Source organism: Lipotes vexillifer, unplaced genomic scaffold (genome assembly GCF_000442215.2).
Source record: "Lipotes vexillifer unplaced genomic scaffold, Lipotes_vexillifer_v1.1 scaffold241, whole genome shotgun sequence".
Classification (NCBI taxonomy): Eukaryota; Metazoa; Chordata; class Mammalia; order Artiodactyla; family Lipotidae; genus Lipotes; species Lipotes vexillifer.
This window is the reverse complement of record NW_006784922.1, coordinates 3,849,368-3,851,065: the sequence shown is the minus strand read 5'-3', so window position 1 is coordinate 3,851,065 and position 1,698 is coordinate 3,849,368. Positions and strand designations below refer to the sequence as shown.

Genomic DNA, 1,698 nt, shown 5'->3' with positions numbered 1-1,698 from the left:
CTGTTTCTCATATGCTGCAGTCTGTCTGTCTCCCCAACCAGGATCCAGTACCCAGTACCGTGTGCTTCTCTCTTTCTTGATCCATTTTTCAGCATGGCCACGTCCCACACACGCTTTTTTCTCCCTTACTTCAGTCCTCCCCTTTCCATACCTTCTGCTGCCACTTTGGTTCATGCCTTCATGGCCACTTGCCCAGATGGCTGCAAAACACCTTTCATGGCTTTCCTCTTCTGTCCCTACGCCAGTCCCTTCCATGCACCAGGATTAGACTGAGGTTCTTCAAGTGCCACTCTGGTCTTGTTGTTCCCCTCTCTCCAAGCCTTTTTCCAGCTCCCCATTGCAGATTGCATCACTCATAAACTCGACACGGGTGTGTGTGATGTTTGTTATACAACCCTTGCTTATCTTTCTAACCTGGACGTGATGTTCCCTCTTTGGCTTCACACATACTGCTCTGCCTGTTCTAGCTCTTCTCAGAATATGACAAGTGCTTCATCACATCTGTACCTAAGATCATGCCACACGTTCTCTTCTGTCTTCAGATGCCTGCAGTGAGATGTGGTCTCTCCCTTGTTTGAACTCCCTAGCGTTCAGTCTCTGCTCTCTTATGACATTTACCTAGTGTTACAGATCCTAGATCTATAACTATAATATAGATTGTGTCTTGTCTTATCTCTGAGATGTTGCCACATTCCAGCATCCCTCCCACCCTGCCGAGTGTTCTTAGAAGGCTGGGACTGCCTGCCTCAATAATCTTTGTTGTGTATACCATGTCAAGCAAAAGCATACTGGCCTGTGTACGTCTGCCAGGTTGATTAAGTACTTGTTGAATGGAAGTCGAAATTCAGATTCACACAGATGGCCAAGTGTGCCGTTGATTCATAAGTCTTGTTTTCCCTTTGCTAGGTGCAGCTCGCATGTGGTGTGTGCCATAGTCAAATCAGATGACAGATGGACAGTGTGACAAGAGTGTCAGAAAGGATCGGGCCTCGAAGGGAGAGTCAGCCCCGAGTCAATGTGTTGACGAGTTGCTGAAAAGGAAGCCGGTGGGAAGACTGCAGCCACAGAGGAAGTGAGCCCTGACTTCAGTCACACCCTTGATGGAGGACAGATGGACGGCCGGATGGCCAATCACCTCTCCTCTTAAACCTTTGGAGAGTTATCCTTTATCCCCTGCTGGACGTGTATTAGGAATCTTAACACACTATCTGAATTCACTTTCCATAGAAACGTCAGGTTAGACTGCAGTGTGCAGCCAGCCTCAGCTGTCGCATGGTCGCAGGTCTGCAGCCATGAGTGCCGAGGGGTACCAGTACAGGGCGCTGTACGACTATAAAAAGGAGCGGGAAGAAGACATTGACTTGCACTTGGGGGACGTACTGACTGTGAATAAAGGGTCCTTAGTAGCTCTTGGATTCAGTGATGGACAAGAAGCCAGGCCTGAAGAAATCGGCTGGTTAAATGGCTATAATGAGACCACGGGGGAGAGGGGGGACTTTCCGGGAACTTACGTAGAATACATTGGAAGGAAAAAGATCTCACCGCCCACACCAAAGCCCCGGCCACCTCGACCCCTTCCTGTTGCACCAGGTTCTTCAAAAACTGAAGCAGACAGTGAGCAGCAAGGTCAGTATTGATGAGTGATTGCTTCATGACTCCTTTTTTTTTTTTTTTTTTTTTTTTTTTTTAAGAGAAAGC

At 48.0% G+C, this 1,698-nt stretch overlaps 1 protein-coding gene across 1 annotated transcript in view; it reads left to right on the top strand.

Annotated features, from left to right (window-relative positions):
• Positions 1 to 1,292: 1,292 nt before the first annotated feature.
• Positions 1,293 to 1,698, top strand: part of PIK3R1 (phosphoinositide-3-kinase regulatory subunit 1) — a 73,885-nt gene continuing 73,479 nt past the window's right edge. The window contains exon 1 of the mRNA XM_007457086.1: positions 1,293 to 1,626. Coding sequence (XP_007457148.1) covers positions 1,293 to 1,626 — 334 coding nt within the window. The remainder of the gene's footprint in view (positions 1,627 to 1,698) is intronic.